General features: G+C 55.6%; 2 protein-coding genes across 4 annotated transcripts; one reads left to right on the plus strand and one right to left on the minus strand.

Annotated features, from left to right (window-relative positions):
- Positions 1-1,098: 1,098 nt before the first annotated feature.
- On the minus strand, positions 1,099-8,278 carry PEX11G (peroxisomal biogenesis factor 11 gamma). Of its 2 annotated transcripts, none has more exons than XM_028528270.2 (5): positions 8,147-8,278; positions 6,604-6,792; positions 4,699-4,877; positions 2,238-2,300; positions 1,099-1,716 (listed from the first exon to the last, which is right to left on the minus strand). In XM_028528270.2, the coding sequence occupies exons 1-5, from the start codon at positions 8,204-8,206 to the stop codon at positions 1,482-1,484; spliced, it is 726 nt and encodes a 241-aa protein (XP_028384071.1). In that variant the 5' UTR covers positions 8,207-8,278; the 3' UTR covers positions 1,099-1,481. The 2 variants fall into 2 exon arrangements, with proteins under 2 accessions (XP_028384071.1, XP_035870194.1); XM_036014301.1 differs by lacking the exon at positions 1,099-1,716 and adding an exon at positions 1,723-2,031.
- Positions 8,279-14,364: 6,086 nt separating this feature from the next.
- On the plus strand, positions 14,365-18,838 carry TEX45 (testis expressed 45). 2 transcript variants are annotated; one of them, XM_028528994.2, is made up of 8 exons: positions 14,365-15,214; positions 16,185-16,291; positions 16,375-16,475; positions 16,714-16,826; positions 16,887-17,017; positions 17,341-17,542; positions 18,031-18,116; positions 18,599-18,833. In XM_028528994.2, the coding sequence occupies exons 1-8, from the start codon at positions 14,416-14,418 to the stop codon at positions 18,824-18,826; spliced, it is 1,767 nt and encodes a 588-aa protein (XP_028384795.2). In that variant the 5' UTR covers positions 14,365-14,415; the 3' UTR covers positions 18,827-18,833. The 2 variants fall into 2 exon arrangements, 1 of the variants encoding a protein (XP_028384795.2); XR_004900433.1 differs by lacking the exon at positions 14,365-15,214 and having other exon boundaries at positions 15,475-16,283; positions 16,714-17,542; positions 18,003-18,116; positions 18,599-18,838.
- The last annotated feature ends 310 nt before the right edge of the window (positions 18,839-19,148 follow it).

Here is a 19,148-nt window from a genome sequence, read left to right on the forward strand (position 1 = left end):
CCACCTCCACCCCTGGGACCTGGCTCCGTCCAGCCCACCAGGCTGCCAGCCCGACCTGTGTACCGCACATCCGGGTGCTCACATGGCCTCCCCACAGCCATGGCAATGCCACACGGGCAGGCATCTCCCTGAGTCCCGACAGGCGGGTGGGCACTGCTCGGACACCCTCTTCCATCTCGCTGGTGTGTCCTGTGCTGGACACGCCACTGTGCCCAGTTTCCACAGCTTAGAAGGGAAGGCCAGCCCAGGTGGGCTGGTGCCCTAGTCCAAAGGGAGCTTGGCCCAAGGGCAGGGTGGGCTTTCTCCTGCACCCATGTGTCCAGATGGCCCTCCACCCCTGCTGCTCCTAGCCACCCGCCCGCCCTGTCGGAGAACTGGCTGGCTAGCTGCAGGCAGAGGTCTCATCAGGTCTTCCAGGTTCTTGGGGACAGGAGGTTGCACCCAGTCCCCTTCCCTGCCGGGACCAGGGAGTGGAGGATCCAAGGACACATCAAGATCAGGCACACATGGGCCACCACCCTCTACGAACGTCACTCGCAGGCAGCGGCCCACGTGACTGGAAACCAGGGCACCCACCACCGCCGCCGCCCTGAGGTGGAGATACTGGCCTGCACTGCTTGGCCCCAGCTGGGAACCCGTGGCACGCTCAGGCCGGCCCTGAGTGGACAGAGGCCCTCCTCCAAGCTATAGCTGAGTGTCTGCTGCTTCAGCCACGGCAGGCATCTCAGGTCGCCCAGGAGGGAAAGGGTGTGGTACGGGCTGGGCCTGGCAGGGTGCGGCTCCAGCATTGCATGGGTGTGGGTGCAGGTGACTGCAGGAGAGTGGCCAGTCCTTATGGGAGAGGGCTGCTCAGGAGCAGCAGGCTGTGCTGGCCGAGTCTGAGAGGACCCACCAGCCGGAGGTGGCTCGGGAGGTGTGTGTGCCCACTGGCTACCACACCCAGAGGTGGCCCCTGCACACCCTCCCTCAAATAAGGCACAGGTGCCCCGCAGCAGGGGGAGGAGGCACAGAAGTGAGCAGACCTGGGGATGGAGGGGGCCAGAAGCTGGTTTTAGGAGAGGACCCACCAGCCCCAACACCACACTGTCAACTGATTCCCATTTTGGTCCTGGTTCCCTGCTTGTCTTTATTTGAATGCAGGATGCATGGATGGAAGTGAGGCTCTGCTGAGGCCCACTGTGGTCTTATCCCCTGCGTGGGAGCCCCGGGGTCCTCTGCTCTGGCCCTGAGACACACCTCCACAAGAGGCCAGGCCTGGGTGGGAAGGACCAGGCCCCTAGCACCTGAGGGACCTCACCTTTGGCCCACATCCTGCCCCACTGTGGGCATGTGCCCCGGGGCCGCTCCCTGTTTTCTGGGCGGCATCTCCCCACACCTGACCTTGATTTGCTCAGTTACAGACTCAGCCCCAGCCCAGGTGATTGCTCTGTGGGAAGGGCCCCTCCATTGGGGTTCCAGCTGTGTCAAGTCCCCGGGCCATGTCAGGAGGTGGCGGGGTCAGCCCAGCCACTGGCCTGGATGGCCTGGTACACGCTGAGGAGGGAGGAGATGGTGCCCAGGAGGCCCACCAGCCATGGGGGGAAGCGGCCTGCCCACAGGATGCCTGGGGGCAGCCAGTGCACGGCATTGGCCAGGTCAGCCAGGTTGCTCAGGATGGTCAGCAGTTCAGACTGCATCTGGGCCCGCATGGCCCTCCGCTGGCTCCGGGGCAGCTGGCTGTGGGGTCAAAGAGGAGTCCTTCAGGGATAGTGCCCATGTTCTCCGTAATGGGCAGGGGAGAAGTGACCACACACCCTGCCGGTGAGCCAGGAGGAGGCCCCATCACCCCCTAGAGGGAGCCTGGGCCCGCAAGGAGTCCCGAATCCACACCAGTCCTCCCGACCTCCCAGAACCAGGTAGGGGGTGGGCGTGGGGTGTTGGGCAGATTCCAGGCACAGCTCTTTCCCTGCTAGGACAGTGAACGGTGGTTGTGGTCCTCTGCTGGCCACACAACTAGGCAGACTCAGCCTGTAGTCCTGGCTCTGCCGTCTCCTGCCAACGGGGCCTCAAGCAAGCCTCCTTTTCCCGTGTGTAAGAGTCCTGCTATCCACTGGAGGCTGGTGACCCACCACATCCCAGCCTGGGCCCTGTGCGGCGGTGGGACTGATAATTGCTGGCGACTCAGCACCCCCTCCCAGGGCTGGGAAACCCCCTGGGCCTGGGGGAGGGAAAGTCAGCCTTTCTCCTGGATGAAATACCTGATGAAGGCCGGTGTGGGGCTCCTCAGCTGCTGTCTCAGCTTCAGGACCATCCACAGGGACCTGGAACACCCGACAAGAGTGTGAGCCCGCCCTACCAGAGCGGCCAGTGGAGCAGGGTGGGGGCGCGGGGGTTCAGTCCCCAGCACTAGCCCCAGGTGAGGCTCTGCGCCTGCCTCCTGCCAAGGCAGCCACAAGTTACCCATGACCATGCTGAGCTCTGCAGTAAGTGGCCCCAGACAACCTGCCTGGGATGAGTCTGACACACTTCTGGACTCCAAGGGCTCCTGGACCCTACAGCTTACCCACCCAGGCCACTGTGCCTGGCCCCTGCACACTGCAGCCTGGGTGGGGGGCAGGAGGATGAGCAGACATGACTAGTCCTGCCAGTTGGAGGGCTGACTCCAGCCAGACCTCAGGACTGGGAGAGCCAGGGTCTGGTCACATCTCCCCAGCAACCATGAGCCCATCCAGATGCCATGTCCCCAGAGTATGGGACCCAGGGCAGCACCTGCAGTGAGGTAAGTGGATCTGCATCAGAGCCACCTGTGGCACTGAGGCAAAACCCAGGGTCTGGGTCCTGGGTCCCCAAACCAGTGGCATTAGGACCTCTGGGCCCCAGACTCCAGGTACCTGCATTTCGACGACCTCCCAGGGAACTCGTTGGCACCAGAGGCCTGGAGGATGCAGGGCCTCGAGGAGCATGCAGGCTCCACACGCCCACACCCCCATGGACAGCACAGAGAGTAGCACTCTCTGAAGACAAACGGTCATAGGGCAGGCACAGCCGGTGACACCACCCCGTGTGATCCGGCAGTGGCCAGTACGCGTCACATTACATTTGTCCAAACCCACCAGACATGTGACAGAGTGGCCTCAAATGCAGCCCATGGACTTGCGGTGATGCTGACGCGACTATGTGAGCTCTCTGACCACAACAAAGCCTTGCTCTCAGGCCGCACTGACAGCCCATGCGTGGGGCGGGGCGCACACATGGGGTGGGGGGCAAAGGCGAGCTCTCCTCCAGCTCAGTCTTGCTGTGAGCCTACAACGGCTCTAAAATAAAGTCTGTTTTCTAAAACAGGATCAAGACTGCCCCTGCTACAGGAATGGTGGCTCTCCTGCCACCAGAGATCACAAGGACCCCTGGGAGCTGCAGCCTCGGGAGTATCCAACCCAGGCCCCAGTTAGAGTCCCCAAGGATATCAAAAGGTCAGCAGACACAGTGACCGTGACCACCAGGGGAGGTCAAACCGAGAAGAAGCCCTGTCCGTGAAACGAGACCAGAGCAAGTAGCAAGGAGTCCTCATAGTGTGAGGTCACAAGATGGAAGAGTCGTCAGAGTATAAACAGAGGGGATCTCTGGCTTGTAGGTGATCTGAATTTCCACTTTGGGTGTGTTCGTTTTCCAGACTGTCTGTGATGAGCATGCCCATATCATCAGGACATCTGTAACAGGGAAAGCAAGGACTACTGAATGTCACTGTCTAGCCCAGGGACAAGGGACAGGAGGAGTGGGCACTGCCCACCTCCACCTCTACCCCACCCCACAGTCAGGGGTCACCCACCTCCCTTCAGAGACTCAAGGGAATTTCACTTTATGAAATTCTGCCACTGGAGGCCCTTCACCCCTGTGCTTTCTGGGGCAGGGGACTCTGAACTAACCCACTCAGCAAACTTGCAGAGAGGAAAACGTTTGGGAGGAAACTATCAGTTTAAAGTTCTAGACACCTTACAGTTTTGGGAAGCATACAGCCAGCCGGGAAGCTCCTGGCTGCTTTATCTGGGCTTTTTGCCGACAATGCAAGCAGGACTCAGAGGCCCAGGGTGACAGCCAGACGCTTCTGTGTGGCCACCAAGGTACTGCTTCTTGGGCCCAGCGGGCACAGTCACAGCCCCCAGGGTGCCCACGTCCTACTCCCCAGGCCCTGTGAGTGTGTTCCCTTATGTGGCAAAAAGGACTCTGCAGGTGAGACTGAGTTAAGGGTCCTGAGACGGGAGATGACCCGGGTGGGCCCAGTGTCATTACAAGGGTCCTCATGGGAGAGAGGCAGGAGGGTCAGGGTCAGAGGAGGAGATGTCACAGAGGCAGGGGCTGGAGTAATGTGCTTCAAAGACAGAGGACAGGGCCCCGAGCTCGGTATGGGAAGGAACCCCAGAAGCTAGAAAAGGCAGCACATGCTGTCCCCTGGAGCCTCCGGAAGGGCCGCAGCCCTGCCCACACCTCGACAGCTGCCCAGAACATCAAGTTTGGACTTCGACCTCTAGACTGTGAGATAATCAGTCTGTGTCATTTAAAGCAAAGAGTGTGGCGACATGATAGAGTCACCTACAGGGAGGTAGCCACACAGGAGGAAAAGCAGGGATGGCAAAGACCCACCCAACTGCAGCCCGTCTGCCCACAGGACCGAGAGATTGCACTGCACCCTTCCGGCCTGCAGGGGGCTGCCACAGGGCTCACCTGGCAATCCCCAGCAGCAGGGAGAGGCCCCAGAAGGCTGTGCTCAGCACCCACCACCGGGCAGAGTCCACAGGGAGGATCTTGGTGTCAGCGGCCCAGGCGATGTGCTCGCAGGGGTAGTACAGCTGGTCGGCCAGGTTGCCCAGGACAGATAAGCAGCGAACCAAGACGTCTTCCTCCTACAGGGCCAGGAAAGACAGGGTGATGCGCCTGGGGGCAGACCCACCCACTTGCCCACATTAGGGACCCAGGCTATGCAAAAAAAAAACTAACTTAAAAAAAAAACCCTTAAATTTGTTTAAGTTTCCAGATAATTCATGCATACCACAACTTGGGACACCCTGCCTCAGAGTCTTGCTGACCTGCCACAGGCTTCCAGGTCCCACCCAGGGGTCTCCAAGCCAGGCCCTCTGGTGAAGGACCGAGAGGAGGCAGGGCAGGCTGCCTGCAGAGCAGCCCAACAGGGCAGAGCTGAGCCAAGTGGAAACACCGGCTGCATGGATCACCTCCCCCAAAGCAGAAGCAGGTGGTCGCCACCCTGGCAAACAGGCAAACTGAGGTGCTGGGGGTGAGTGCCACCTGCCCCGTGGAACAACAGAACCCCCACCTGCCAACCCTGTTCTGAACCACACCCCCTGCACCCAGCCAGGCAGGCCCAATGGAGGCTTTAGAAACCTGGTCCCTGGGGCTGCATTCCCCACCCACCCCCTCAGGGCCAAGCCCCTCCAGGCCTTCTTCAATCAGGCGCAGCCCCAGAGCTGTGCAGGGAGAAGATACTCATCAGGGCAGGGAGACCAAGACACAGAAACACAGGACCAACAAAAGGGGCTCTTGTTCTGGTCAAGAGGTATACAAAGAGCAGGCCCCAGATCCCTTGCCTGGGACTCAGGGGAGTCTTCGAAGAGGAGATGTTTGGGGTGGGGGCCCTGCAAGGATGCACGAAAAGTATGTCCTGACCAAGTAAGAGGATAGGAGGTGGGTGTCAAACCAGGAGGAAGGTCCACGTAAACACTTGGATTTTGGATGATCAGGCAGGCCATGGGCACTGAGGGGAAACAGGCACCTGAGCATCCAGTGGCTCAGAGAGGGTACCCCTGGGAGGGCAGTGTCCCCTAGGGAGACAAATTTGCCCCCCTAAAAGGAGCACAGATGTACTGGCACTCCTGTGGAGTGAGGCAGTACTGCTTTCCCCACAAATATTATAAACAGCTTACATGTCTGTCAGCGGGGGGCTGGCGGAACCAATCGCTGCAGTGCTACAAGCACACAGCAGTGCTACAAGCCTGGCCATCAAGAGGGAGGGACTGTTTTGGACTGACATGGACTGTCTCTAAGTTATACTGTTGAGTGAAAAAAGCAAGTGACCAGAGAGTGTCAGTGGCACAACTATTTACATTTAAAAAATGTATTTGCCGTGAGGGTACACAGGATTGTTCAGGAAGGAAACGCAGGAAGCTGATGACAGTGGCTGCCTCTGAGGAGGAAAACTGGGGGCTGGGGAATCATTATATTATTATTTTTAATAATATAGTCTTTAAGAATGTGTGAACGTATTAGTTTTTATAAAAAATAAGTTAAGAATGTCTTACTGCAAAAAAGAAAGTAAAATTGAAAGAATACACCCTGGCTAATGTGGCTCAGTGGACTGAGCGCTGTCCTGCAGGCCAAAAGGTTGCTGGTTCCATTCCCAGTCAAGACACATGCCTGGGTTTTGGGCTGGGTTGCCCAGTAGGGGGCGCTCAAGAGGCAACCAGGCAACCTATCGATGTTTCTCTTGTACATCAATGTTTCTCTTTCTCTCTCCCATCCCCTCTCTCTAAAAAGAAATAATAAAATATTTTTCAAACAAGAAACTGCTCACACTGTGGCTGGCAGACAAGCCCCTACAGCGCAGTGCCCTGTTACCTTGGCCCCCAGGCCATACTGCGTGGTGCATGCGAACATGGCCAGGTCATCGAAGAGCCGAAGGATGGTCCTACAGTGGCTGAGCTGGGAGGACAGCACCAGCAGGCGCGTCCCCACTTCTGACCTGGCCGGACAGTATCCCACCAGAACCCCACCAACCAACTGGCTGCAGTACCCCAGGGTCCGGATCTGTGGGAAAGCAAAAACCGTTAGCATGGCCAGCTCCTGGACTGGCCCTGACCACCTGCCTGAGCATGGGCCCAGGGGGCGAGCAGGCAGAAGAGTCTAAATCAACAAGATTTTAATAAAAGCTTTAACTGTAAAAAGAAACATGTAGGACAAATGGAAAAATATGGTGTCATTGTCCAGAAGGCACTGTGGACACTCTAATAAAGTGCTGGCACTCATCATGGAGGGGCACAGACTCTGGAGACAGATGTGATGGAGATGTAAAAAGGAAACCCCATTTCCCACCTCCTGAGTCCTCTTCCCGGCTGGCAAGAGGACCAGACAGCAATGTATATTTGCATCTACCAGGCTGGACCAACACCCACCACTGGCTGGGAAGTGCGGACATGATCCAGCTTCAGCCCAGTGGACAAAGGATCATTCGCTTAAATAATTTTAGTGAGAAGGAACCTGCTGATTGGGTGGTTTCAGTATTGTGAACTGGGTCAACTTCACTACCCTTCTATCTTAATTTCCTCTCCTTTTCAGAAATTGCTTTTTCCTGTTTTTTTTTTTATTTTCTTTTTTCTTCATACTGTTTTCACTCATGAGTCCTGTTCTGCCCCTTTGGAACAGCAAAACACTGCGATTTAAATGTCCAATTTGGCAACTCGGCGGGGGTGGGATGTTAAAACCAGAATGCCTAGGTTGGAACCTAACTGCCCAGCCAGCAGTACATACCCTGATACAAACTAAATGGCTGTGTTAGAGACTGGTTAGGAGGAGCTGAGAGTCCATCTTGCATGGAACCACCTAAATACCCAGCCAGAGGGGATGTGGTCACAAAATAAACATCCGAAAATAAGAGGAAGACCTGCAAAACCCTATTTTGTTCAACATAACCCAGGGACCAACTACAGTGGCTTAGTCAGACCCTGAGTGCCCACACCTGGGGATCTGGACGGCATGTAAATGTCCAGCCAGGCCGGACATTTATGGGCATATATGGGTATATATGTTGGGGACAACATATATGCCCAACTAAAGGGGATTTGGTTGCAACCAAAACGTCCAGCCATAAGGTGTGGCCCGCATCATCCTAAATCCTCATGAGGACTGGGTTGTCCCAAACAACCCAGTGCCCTATTTCAGGATCCCGAAAGTCCAAACGTGAAAGCCTAGTTGTTGCCACTGTGAATGCTGGCCGGCACAACCTGAATGTCCACCACTAGGGGACCAGGTTGGAGCCAGCTTGGCCGGAGCCTCTGCCATCGGGGAGCCTGAGCGACCCCAACCCCTCTCTGGTCTTGGTTTCCCGGTCTCTGAGCTTTGGCCCGATTCCGGGGCCTCGGGCGGCGCTCAGCCCCAGCCTCACCAGGCGGTCCCGGCCTCGGTACGACTCCAGCGCCGCAGCCAGGCCGGTCAGCCCCACCATGGCAACTTCGCTGTGACGTCACCGCGCCGCGCAGGGGGCGGGGCTGGCACGAGGCCCCGCGCCCTGTGACGTTCTGCGCAGGGCGGTGGCCATCCTTTGCCCCCGCCCCCCCGCCCCGCGGTTTCTTTGTCTGCTGCAGCTACGACGCGCGCGTCCGCAGACGTTGTGCACCCGGGCAGCTCTGGGAGACCGCTGCCTTCTGCCCGTGGGAGAGTGCCCGTGACGGCGCCGCCGCAGCTTCTGTTTTCAGTAAACCACCCATAAAGTTAACCAACCCCTAACTACCCACACAAAAAAGTAAATTAATTAAAAAATATATACATATTCCAAGCAAAATCACCAACTGTTCGGATTCAAGGAGAGGGGTTTTTGTTTATTTTTAATTTCTGTTTATTAATTTTAGAGAGGGGAAGGGAGAAAAACATCGACTTGTTCCACTTGCTTACGCATTCATTGGTTACTTCTCATAAGTGCCCTGACCAGAGATTGAACCCACAACCTTGGCATATGGGGAGGACCCTGGAACCAACTGAGTACCCCTCCAGGGCGGAGACAGATTTCTTTTTAATTTCTGTTTCACCCTTTTTGCATCTTCTGCTTCTGTATAGTGAGCATATGTGGCTGTTGTAATATATAAGGCATTTTTATTTTTTAATTTTTTTTATTTTTTAAAGATTTTGTATTTTATTTTTAGAGAGAGGGGAAGGGAAGGAGAAAGATGATGAGAAACATCAATGTGTGGTTGCCTCCCGTGCGCCCCGCACTGGGGACCTGGTCCACAACCCAGGTATGTGCCCTCTTTGATTCTCAGGCCCATGCTCAATCCACTGAGCTATACCAGCCAGGCCATTTTTAGAAAGTTGAGGAAGTGCATAGACTCCTAGAACAGACAAGAACCCAGTCATGGAGTCACTGCAGAGAGGGTAACTGCTTCTGAGAAGGAAATCAAATTTTCACATTTGTAGCACGTTGTAGCTTTTGAATTTTGTGCAATATACATGTATGGCCTCGTCAAAAAGTCAAATAAGTTTTTTTTTAAGTTAACACGACCTGTTTACTTTTTTTAAAATTGTGGTAAAATTCACCATTTTTAAATGTACAATTCAGGAGCACTTACTACATTCATGGGTTGTGAATCACTCCTTTCTAACTTCAAAGCATTGTCATCGCCCTCAAAGGAGCCCCTGTCACTCAAGCAGTCACTCTTATTCTTCCCTCCCCCAGCTCTTGGCGACCGACATCCAGGGTCCATCATCAGGTTTGCCTGTTCCAGGCATTCCGCATAAATGGAGTCATGCAGCCATGAACACTTGTGTCAGGCTCCTCTCACTGAGCCGCGTTTTTGAGGTACAGTCACATCGGAGATTGTCTCAGTCAATACTTCACTCCTCTCCGGACTGAGTGATCTCCCGTCATGTGGATGCACCACATTTTGCTTATTCCTTGGCTTATGGACGTCATTTCCAGTTTTGGGCAGGTGTGGATAATGCTGTGGTGAACAGGAGTGTGCACGTGTGAGTTCCTCCTTTCACCGCCTTCAGGTGGAGACCTAAGAGTGGAATTACTAGATCGTATGGCAACTGTGGGTTTGACTTTTTGAGGAAACGTCAAAAGGCAGTTTTCCACAGTGGCTGTACCATTTTACATTCCCACCAATAATGTACAAAATTCTCCCCATTCTTGCCAACACTTATATTTTGCTTTTAAAAAATTATTATATGCCCTGGCTGGCGTATCTCAGTGGATTGAGTGCGGGCTGCGAACCAAAGTGTCGCAGCCCGCACATGCCTGGGTTGCAGGCCATGACCTCCAGCAACTGCACATTGATGTTTCTCTCTCTCTCTCTCTCTCTCTCTCCCTCTCTCCCTCTCTCTCTCTCTCTCTCTCTCTCTCTCTCTCCCTCTCCCCCTCCCTTCCCTCTCTAAAAAAAATAAATAAATAAAATCTTAAAAAAAAATTATTATAGTCATCCTACTGGGTGTGGGGTGGTATTTCACTGTAGTTGTGTTTTGCCTTTTCCTAATAACTAATGACGTTGACTGGTTGCCTATTGCAAAACATCTCTTCTTGATCTCAACTTCTGTTACTCTACTCTTCCTGCCTCGGTCACTCCTTTTCAGCCACTTGCCTTGCTCCTGTTCCTTAAAGATTCAGCACATCCTGCCCCGGGACCTTTGCATTTGCTGTTCCCTCTGCCTGGAACATTGTCCCTCCAGATAGACACTTGGTTCCCTCTCTCACCTCATCCTCATGTTTACCCAAACGTCATCTTCTCATGGGGCCTCCCCATCACACCGGAGGAGCACTTGCTACCCACATTTCCTGCTCTTACTGTTCTCTTAGCTTCTAACACTACCCAATGCCACCGTTAATTTTGCAGCTTGATCTCATCTAGTTGCTTGTCTTTTCTCAACAAAACGTGAACCACACCAGGGTAGGGATTTTTATCTGTCATGGTCACAGCTATAGGTCTATATACAGCCTGGCATGAAGCGGGTTCTCAGTAAGTGTCACTGCCTGCAGGGCTCGGCTCCTGCTCCACCCACACTGTCCTGGGAGATGGTGTCCACTCCCACAACTTCCCTAGCCACCTCTTCACTGGCCTCTCCCCATCTCTCACCAACTCTGACCTGTCTCCTGCTCCCACCTGCCCCCTGGACATTCCCCCACACTCAGCAAGTCCTAGACTGACTGCAGCATCAACCCCAAACACCTTGCTCTCCCATGTCCCCACCTCAGGGCTGTCCCACAGCCAGCCAGCCGCCCAGCCATAGAAGACCTGGACATCATGCTCACCTCTTTCCCTCCATACACACTCCGCCTATGTCCCAATAGTCATCAAACTATCCCTGGGATCCTTCCAATTCTTTCCAGCCCATAGCCCCCTCCTCAGAGAACCCCTAATCTCTCCTATCTGGGCCCTATCCCCTGCCACCCCGAGCCTGCCTTCCGCACAACATCCCAGGAGACTCCTTAATCCCCACCTCCAACTGCAGCCCTCCTTGATTAAGACTAGGGTGCAGGGGTTGTATAGACTCCACCCCTCAATGGGGACTCTGTTCCTGACTAGAAAAAAAACCTAAGCCAAGCTCTTGGCCTGTCGAGGGAAGAGGAACTCAGGCTGCGGAGCCTGCATGAGCAGCCGGGTCCCTTTTCTGGAGCCCGCACTGTCCCTGGCCACCTTGTAACAGCCTACTGTGTTCCAGGCCCTGCTCTAGGCACCAAGGGCACAACAGTGAACCTCACAGGCACTGCCCAGCCCCCCAGCATCCTTCACTGCCTAGTTAGAGCTGAACTTGACCTTTGAGAAAGAGATAGGAGCTGGTCAGGTGTTCGCAGCTGGCCTTGCTGAGAGCTGGCCTGGCAATCACAGTGAGGCCTTGGGGTTCTCCTACCAGACAGAAATGATTTCACAGAATGCTGCCCTCTGACAAGGCCACTCAGCGACTGGGGTAGAACAAGACAAAACAAGCCCACTCTCGGTTTGAGCACAGGCAGAATGTGTGCCTGTGCAAACCGGAGCAGCAGCCAGACATTCCCTCTTTCCAGCTGCTCCGAGTCTCTGCTGCCCCTTTACCTGCACAGCTCCAGTCCCAATTCACTCCTTGCATTGCAGGATGAAAAACAAGACCTTCGGTAAAAGAGTTACTTCTCTCCCATGCTTCCTGCAGCACCCAGGATGCAATTCAGGGGTCTGACCTCCCCCAGCAGGCAGCAGGACCACACTGAACTGCATCCTGTCTTTGCATCAGCCTGGCGGGCCAAAGCCCTTGGTGGGCTCAGGGCTGGGGAGCAGGTGGTGGGGCCGTGGCTCAATGGACAAAACAACAACTCGCTTAAATTCAGTGAAACAGGGCCCCCTCACAAGTAGCTCCTAGAGGCCCAGTACTCAGTACACAGTGATGGACAGCAAAACTGTGTCATGGCCATTGAACTTGCTCAGAGACTGGATCTTGTTCCCAAAATAGAAGAGATGGTGATGACCTGATGCCACAGAGGTGTCAGCTGGAATGGCAATCATAATGCAGTGGAAATGCGTCAGATAACTAGGTTGTAAACTGTAAACTTCCATCGTGCATGTCAATTGTGTCTCAATTGAAAAGAAGAACGAACCTATTCAGCAGGCGATCGGGGTTTCACGGATGGAGACAGGTCGACTACCTGTTTACATCTTCACTGCATGTTTGTCTTCTTTCTCCTTAAAAAAATGCTTTATTGTAGTAAAACATACATACAATATACAAAACACGCCGTTTTCATCATCTCGAAGTGGCAGCAGAGCATTCACACTGTCAGGCCATCATCCCGCCATTCACCTCCAGAACTTGCCTGCCACCCAGGATGAGCCCGAGTCTGATGAGTCCCTTTACACCCCCCGAGATGCCTGCAGTTCCCCGTGGAGTGCGGGCTTCCCGGCTGCAGTGAGCGACGAGCCCGGATGTGTTCCTCCACAGCGATCTCTGAGAGATCGCCCATCTTGCGTGGGGACGTTCAGGGAGCTGACGAGGAGGGACACCCGGGAGCATGGCAGCAACAGACACTGGCAGCCCATGGCATCAGACACTTTCGGCCGCTTTCCAAAGCCATCGCCACTCCCAGCCCTGTTTTCTAGATGACAAAATGGAGGCTTCAAGAAGTCAAATCACTTGGAAGGCTCCTGAGACCCCAGGAGGCAGGATTTTCTGGCCTTGCTCCCTGCTTTTCTCCCAGTTGCCCCCAGAGTTGCTGGGGGACCATTGTGACAGCATTGTCTGGGGAAGCTCTTTGAGTCACAATGGACAGGGCTGGCCTGCCCCCACAGGCAGCCTTGGAAAGAGCATGTCAGCACCTTCTGGGAGACTGGGGACAGGAGGACAGGGTCTTGAGGGTCAGCGCCGTGCCTGCCAAGGGCATTTTCGCAGACTCGTTAGCTCCCATGCCTGGGCTCGAGGTATGTACCCTATCTTCTCAATCCCTAATGAGGAAACTGAAGGTCACAGGAGCCCAAGGTGACCTGGCTAGTAATTTCAATGGTCAGATTCTTCCCTAAGCCACTTGACATCTTCTCAACTTCAACTATTTTAGGTGGCAAAATGATGATTTTTAAAAATAGTTTATTTACTTTTAGAGAGGGGGAGGGGAGGGAGAAAGAGAGGGAGAGAAATGTCAATGTGTGGTTGCCTTTTTCACACCCCCTACTGGGGACCTGGCCCACAACCCAGGCATGTGCCCTAACTGGGAATTGAACCAGTGACCCTTTGGTTCACAGTCTGGTGCTCGGTACACTGAGCCACACCAGCCAGGGCAAAATGATGATTTTTAAAAAAGAGCAACAAACTTAGACATGGAAAAACCATGGTTTTGTTCAAACCCTTGATGCATGTTTTCTAAAGAGGATGGCATGAGCAAGTAGCTGTGAAAGAGCTTCCTGCAGGAAGTGGCCTGAGCAGGGGCTGTGCCTGGCACCGGGGGGGCCTGGTCTCCCAGGAGCAAGGCGACCAAGGGGGAGACATTTCTGCTCCGAGGAAGGCAAGGACGTCCCAGTCAACTAAACAGGATGCTGGGAGCCTGGAGGTGAAGGTCAGAGAAGCAAGTGGAGGTATGTGAACCACTGACAGCCTGGGGACAGGCAGGTGTGCAGGGGAATAGTGCCAGGACAGCTTCAGAGGGCAGGAACACTAGCCAGGAGGAGTGTGGCAGAGATGGGACACAGCCAGAGAGAGAGAGAGGAGTGGGTTCCCAGACACAGAGTGGGGAACCCTGGCCTTAATGACTGGCTGAGGGCAAGGAGATCAGACCCACTGGGGAAGGCCAGCGTTGACTCTGTGGCTCTCCCCGCTGCCCACTCTGTGCCGGCCTCAGGGCCCACAACTGCGCTCTGTCCGGGGGGCACTGTTCTCCACCCTCGGCAGGTCTGTGCTCAGCTCTTCCTTTTTGAAACTGCAACCCTCCCACCTTGAACCTCGCCCTCCTGCCCTGGGTGGCTTTTGTTCCCACAACCCCTGTTGCCTTCTATTTATGCCACAACTGACGTTTTCATATTGTTATATATTATATAATATATAATATTCATTTATTCACCATAATTATGTAATTATATGATATATAATCATGTTGTAATGTACTACATTATGTACTTTTTTATAATATAGTATATTATTACAGTCTGTCACCTCCCTGCCCCCTTATCACCTCCACAAGGTCAGTACTCTTGGTCCGTTTGTTAATTGATGGGCCCCTTTCTGTGGACCTGCTCCCAGCCAACCAGGCAGCAAAACTGTCAAAGAAATGACTACTCATGCCTGACTATCCCTGGGGGCAGCACCAGGGCTGCGCCTGTTTCTCACCCTGTCCTCAATGCCGAGCCCAGTGCCTGGCACACAAGGAGTAACGGACAGCATCATCCTGGCAGGCCCTTGCTCAGTCCCGCATCCCCAACTCCTCACAGGTGGCGGTGTCTGGCGATGGCCGCGGACGCCTCACTGCCGAGCCCGAGGGCCCAGCTGCACTTCCTTAAGGCCTCACACTTCGATCTGGGGCCGGACCCGCAGCTACACGTGGGCGCCACGGGTTCCACGACACACCGGGACTTCCCGGCACACACGGACGTCCCGCGCGCACAGCCGTGTCCGCCGCCGCCCCGAGCGACCCTCTTTCAGCAAGACACTCGCTGGGCCAGGGAGGAGTTAGTGTCTGAGGCGCACTGTGCCTTTGGGTTGCTGCCCACGCAGTCGAGGGAGCCGGAACGGGCGCAGGGGGCGCGCTCATTCATCACGCAGACTAGCCACCTGCACCTGCAAGAGGACGCGCACGGACGCCCCCTTTTATCTACCGCGCGCGCTGACTACGGTTGGCCAGAGCTTCAGGGGCGCGACAGCGAGCAGAGCCCAGGCGCGCGCCTCATCTTCCACCGGGATTCGATGCCATCCGGTGACCGAGAGAAGTTGCGCATTCCGTCAACGACTTACCAAGAGCTCTTCCCTCCCTACGAAGCGTGCCCGCAGCCACGCGCATCCTGCGAGCACTTCGGTGAGCGCTCCCCTGGCTCCCTAAGTTATTTGCTCAACCCAGAGATTCTCAAAGCAGTCGGGAACTCTGTGCCCTCCTCCAGGGGACATTTGGCAACGTCTGGAGATAGTTTTGGTTGTCATAACTGGGTGAGCGGGTGCTAATGGCGGGAAGTGGATAGAGGCCTGGGTTGCTGCTAAACACACTACCACAGGCATTGTACAAGCCACCCTCAATTGTTATCCAGCACCAAAGGTCAATAGCTCGAGGCTGAGAAACCCTGGAACCTCCTTGAGCCTCACTTTTTGCATCCATAGAACGGGCATAACTCCTGAAATCCTCTCTGGGGCTGTGCGAAGGGCAGAAGTCATGAATGCTGGTTTGGGGTCAGACAAATCTGCCATGCGTCCCACCCCTGCCCCAGCCCTGCTGCCTTAGTAGTGAGGAACTGAGCAGTTGACCTCTCACGAGGGGAGTGAGTGCGGTGACAGGGCCCCACTTCCCGGGAACAGGGAAGCAGAGAGCCCGGAGGGCATGGAGCCCCTGGCGTGGAGTGAGCGCTCAATGAAGAGTGGACGTCATTTGTGATTTTCTGTGATTCCAGGGGAACTGCTGGCTAGCGTCACGAGTCAGAGTTCCCCAGCCTGGGTCCAGAGACTGATTGTCAGACCTGGATCTGACTCGGTTCTGGTTCTGAATTTCTGATATCTGTAGCCTCTCTGAGCGTCAGGGAGGCTGTGAAGTGGAGGACAGGGACGATGCCTGTCCCGAAAATGAGGTGCAAAGCGCTTAACTTAGATACCTGGCTCAATACTCGGTAGTTATTCTTGTTACTGCTATAGTTTTCATTTTTGGTATTTGCCAGACAGCCCCAGGCTAGACTAGTCAGGGCTGCATACAGGTCCCCTTCCCAGATGAGGAATCTGAATTTCAGGGGGCCAGAGGCCGCAGGGAATTAATCCCATTTTTCTCTCATCCTGCCCATCCTCAGGGGGCCCCACACCCCTCAAGTGGGACCACAGGAGATGGGATGACAGGACCTCCTATCAGAGTCAGTTCCAGGCCATGACGGGCCCACCTGCCTTGATGTGTAAGAGGGTAAATCAAGGCTGCTAGTGCTGCTGGGGAGGGCAGTCATGGGGCTGGGTGGCCTTGACCTTCCCATCCCTGTCCACTCACAGGACTCCTCCATTGTGGCACTGGGAGACTTCAAGATGGGCTATGGGCCCCTGTGTTCAGAGCAGAAAGAAGCCTACAGGCCCCAGAGTCTGCCCCCAGACAGGTACAAAGAGACCACGACCTTCCACCACCAAGACAGGGTGAAGGGCTCTCGGCAGCATGTGTGGGGTGTCACCTAAGGCCAAGACAATTCTATGCTTCCATCACCTGCCGCAAGGCCCGCTGTGGCGTGAAATCTCCCCGCATTAGCACCACATGCTTGGCTACTGGGAAGCCTGCCCCACGCCCTTTTCCTGGGGGTTTTGAGGGCCCAGACCAGATGGATCCCCCCTCATACGCAGGTATGACAAGACCCGGGCCTGGGCCCACACCCACTATGTGAGTATCAACCCTGGAGATGGCCGCTTCCATGACAGGACCGCGGAGGCTGAACATGCCTGTGCCCGAGAACCAGGTGAGAGCCCGCCAGCTGTCCTGCCCCTTGCTGCCACGGCAGCCGCCTAGAGCTGCTCAGTGCCTCCTCTGCCCCTGGCGGAGCCTTTTGTTCTTCACCATGACCGGACTCCGAAGTCACACATCCTGGAAGGAAATCGGTGCCGGGGCCCAGGCAGCCTCACCACCTCCATGCGCTTCTTCTACGGCCAGGTCAGTTGGAAGTGGGGGCGGAGGCAGGGTTCATCAGGGAAGAGGACTTCCCAGGTAGAGTGAATAGAACATGCAAAGGCCCTGAGGCAGAAGTAAGCTTGACATGTGTACGGTGATCTCCTGGAGGGAAAGGTAAGTCCCTTAAGGACCCCAAGCTTCCGTGACCCTGTCTTTAAATGAGAGCATAGCAACTCAATGCCATCAAATAGGGCCCAGAGAAGGTGTGACCTGTCCAAAGTCACACAATGCCCAGATCTTCCCTCCAACCGCGCCTTGGGACCTCTCAGACACGGGAGCTTCCTAAATGCCATGTGGTCCTATAGCCGCCACCGGCAACCAACCCACGTAGCCGCCACGTGCCTCACGAGAAATTGCAGAGCCACGTGACCCTGGGGGAGTCGAAGCTGCTCCGACAGTTCTTCCAGACCTCCATGGGCACGGACTATTACCCCCGTGCCACACAACTGCTGCAGAAAGCGCGGAACCTCCACTTACTTCCGAGCAACCTGCCAGAGGACACCGGTGGTAAGCGAGGCCCGGTCCACACAGAAGGCCCCGCCCCTGCCACAGCTATGGCCCCGCCCTCTCCAGAGTCTGGCTCCACCTTCTGTAGGACTACATCCCACCCTATCGACCAAGATCCCAACTCTGCCTTTAGACAACCCCGCCCACTCGTGGTCAGGATCCCTGCCCCTTGGACTGCCCACGGTAGCGAACCGAGTCCGACCACAGCCCCGCGCCTTTCCTGCGTCACACTCTGCCTGGGTTCCCTGACTCAGGAGTCAACCCAGCCTGGTCCCACCCCCAAGACGCAAATGGATTTGCCCCGCCCCCCCCCCCCCCCCCCGCCCCCCGTCTCCTCCCTCCTCCTGGCCTCCCAACCCAACTTCAGCACCTGCCCAGGCTTCACCCTGAACCCGACCCCATTCTTAACCCTCCACGTCCTTGCCCTCTGGGGTCTGCGTCTCCTCCCTCGACCTCTCAGTTCAGCCGCCACACGTCCAAACCTCCAGAGCCCGATTTTTTAACCATGAACCAGAAGATGCTGAAACCACACAGGGCAGCTCCGGCCAGAGTGACTGAGGAGATGCTACAGCGGGTGAGGGAGGGGTGGGTCACTTCCCTGACCAGGAAACCCCCAAATCAGTGTAGAGTTATCTCAGGATGCTTCTACTGTCACTTGAGACTCAGAATTAGTGCAAGTCTGCACAGGGTCACTCTCGAGTCGACCCAAGCTCAAGGCCATCATAACAGCCACCCCAGCCTCAAGACCATTCCAAGCTCATCAACAGGGTCATGCCAGGATCATCAGCTCAGGGACACCTTTGTATTACCAGCACATTTAAAAACCAAGCCAAGAGTTGGCTCAGGGTCTCCCAGAGTCACCCCAGCCCTTGGGGTCATTCCAGCCCCTCCTCTTGTTTCTCATCCAGCTCCTGGGTCAGCCCAGACTGCCGCCCCTTTTGCCTACCTCCCCACTGAGTTTTGATGCTCCTAGGATGGTGCAGGGACCAGAGGGTGGCCCGGGTGGGTCAGCCACCATCCAGGCTGTCCTGCCAGGCTACCCACCTGACTCCGCAGTGCAAGTATAGCCACGTGGAGCCACCACTGGGCAGACAGCGCTTCTTCTCAACCCAACACGAGGATGACTTCACCTTCAAGTACCAAGGCCCAGCAGTGCTGAGGTCGGGCAGCTTCCAGGAGAGCCACGTGCCCCTGGGCTCCCCGCGCCAGTGGGGCTGCGGGGGTGGGAAGGTGAGCCTTCAGGACCCCTGGGTTCCTACCTACCTGTGCCCTCGACAGCAATAAACCCCATCTTGGCAACATCCCACCCCTCTCCACCAGTCAGCCACGAAAAAGGATGCTTGGACGAGTGGGGCTGCACAGGAGAGAAGAACCCCATCAGAGACCCTGGAGGCTGCCCCACTCTGAGCAAGGAGGTCACTTGAACTTGTGCAAACACATGGCAGCCAGAGCCAGGGTCAGGTGTTCAGGTGCCAGGACAGTGTCTGAATGGTGTGGGGAGGCAGTGAGGTGAGACACTGAGGGTGCAGGCTGTGGGGCTAAGTACACAGAATCCAAATCCTGAGTCCTCCACACCCCGGACAGCAGCCTTGGGTGAGTCACAAAG

Source organism: Phyllostomus discolor, chromosome 13 (assembly GCF_004126475.2).
Source record: "Phyllostomus discolor isolate MPI-MPIP mPhyDis1 chromosome 13, mPhyDis1.pri.v3, whole genome shotgun sequence".
NCBI classification, from domain to species: domain Eukaryota; kingdom Metazoa; phylum Chordata; class Mammalia; order Chiroptera; family Phyllostomidae; genus Phyllostomus; species Phyllostomus discolor.

Coding starts and splice junctions, on each gene's coding strand:
- PEX11G (XM_036014301.1), bottom strand. CDS start 8,206: ATGGTGGGGCTGACCGGCCTGGCTGCGGCGCTGGAGTCGTACCGAGGC. Junction 4,878..6,603: donor AGTATGGCCTGGGGGCCAAG/GTAACAGGGCAC, acceptor CTGGCCCTGTAG/GAGGAAGACGTCTTGGTTCG. Junction 2,301..4,698: donor CTGCTGCTGGGGATTGCCAG/GTGAGCCCTGTG, acceptor CGGGTGTTCCAG/GTCCCTGTGGATGGTCCTGA.
- TEX45 (XM_028528994.2), top strand. CDS start 14,416: ATGGGCCCCTTTCTGTGGACCTGCTCCCAGCCAACCAGGCAGCAAAAC. Junction 16,827..16,886: donor TGCCTGTGCCCGAGAACCAG/GTGAGAGCCCGC, acceptor AGAGCTGCTCAG/TGCCTCCTCTGCCCCTGGCG. Junction 18,117..18,598: donor CTGAGGAGATGCTACAGCGG/GTGAGGGAGGGG, acceptor CTGACTCCGCAG/TGCAAGTATAGCCACGTGGA.